The sequence below is a fragment of the Myotis davidii genome, unplaced genomic scaffold (assembly GCF_000327345.1).
Source record: "Myotis davidii unplaced genomic scaffold, ASM32734v1 scaffold399, whole genome shotgun sequence".
NCBI classification, from domain to species: Eukaryota; Metazoa; Chordata; class Mammalia; order Chiroptera; family Vespertilionidae; genus Myotis; species Myotis davidii.
Window position 1 is genome coordinate 7,357,730 of NW_006292094.1, and position 424 is coordinate 7,358,153.

Below are 424 nucleotides of genomic sequence, written 5' to 3' on the forward strand. Positions count from 1 at the left end.
GGCGACCTCACCAACGGCCGTGTGCACCCAGCAGGCAGAGCCGGAGTCAGCTCGCCCCAGAACCCCGTCTGGACCCGGGTCCCGCAGCCCGGCCCGCTGGGCCTCCGGGGCCTGAGGTTGGACCCCACAGGCCATGCCCTGGGGACTCGGCAAGGGCTGTTGAGAGAAGGTGGGTGTCCAGTGGGTCTTGAAGGGTGAGGAGGAGTTTTCTGGGTGAGGGCTTCATCAGCCCACAGCGGGGCGCAGCTTTCGTCAGCCACCACGTGTGGGTCCGCCCCAGTGCCTCCTGGTACAGCCTGGCCTGGCGGGGACGCGCCGGGCGGGAGCCTGGTGAAAAACACGGCTCCCCCCCCAGGCCCCCCACTCACCCTGCCCCCCTCAGGCCCCTTATGAGGGGCTGCAGCAACAGCGTGAGGATGAATAA

At 68.9% G+C, this 424-nt stretch overlaps 1 protein-coding gene across 1 annotated transcript in view; it reads left to right on the forward strand.

The window, feature by feature from the left end:
- The window catches only part of INTS1 (integrator complex subunit 1), a 50,166-nt gene extending 49,742 nt beyond the window's left edge, over positions 1 to 424 (forward strand). Inside the window, exon 45 of the mRNA XM_015565161.1 lies at positions 383 to 424. Coding sequence (XP_015420647.1) covers positions 383 to 424 — 42 coding nt within the window. The remainder of the gene's footprint in view (positions 1 to 382) is intronic.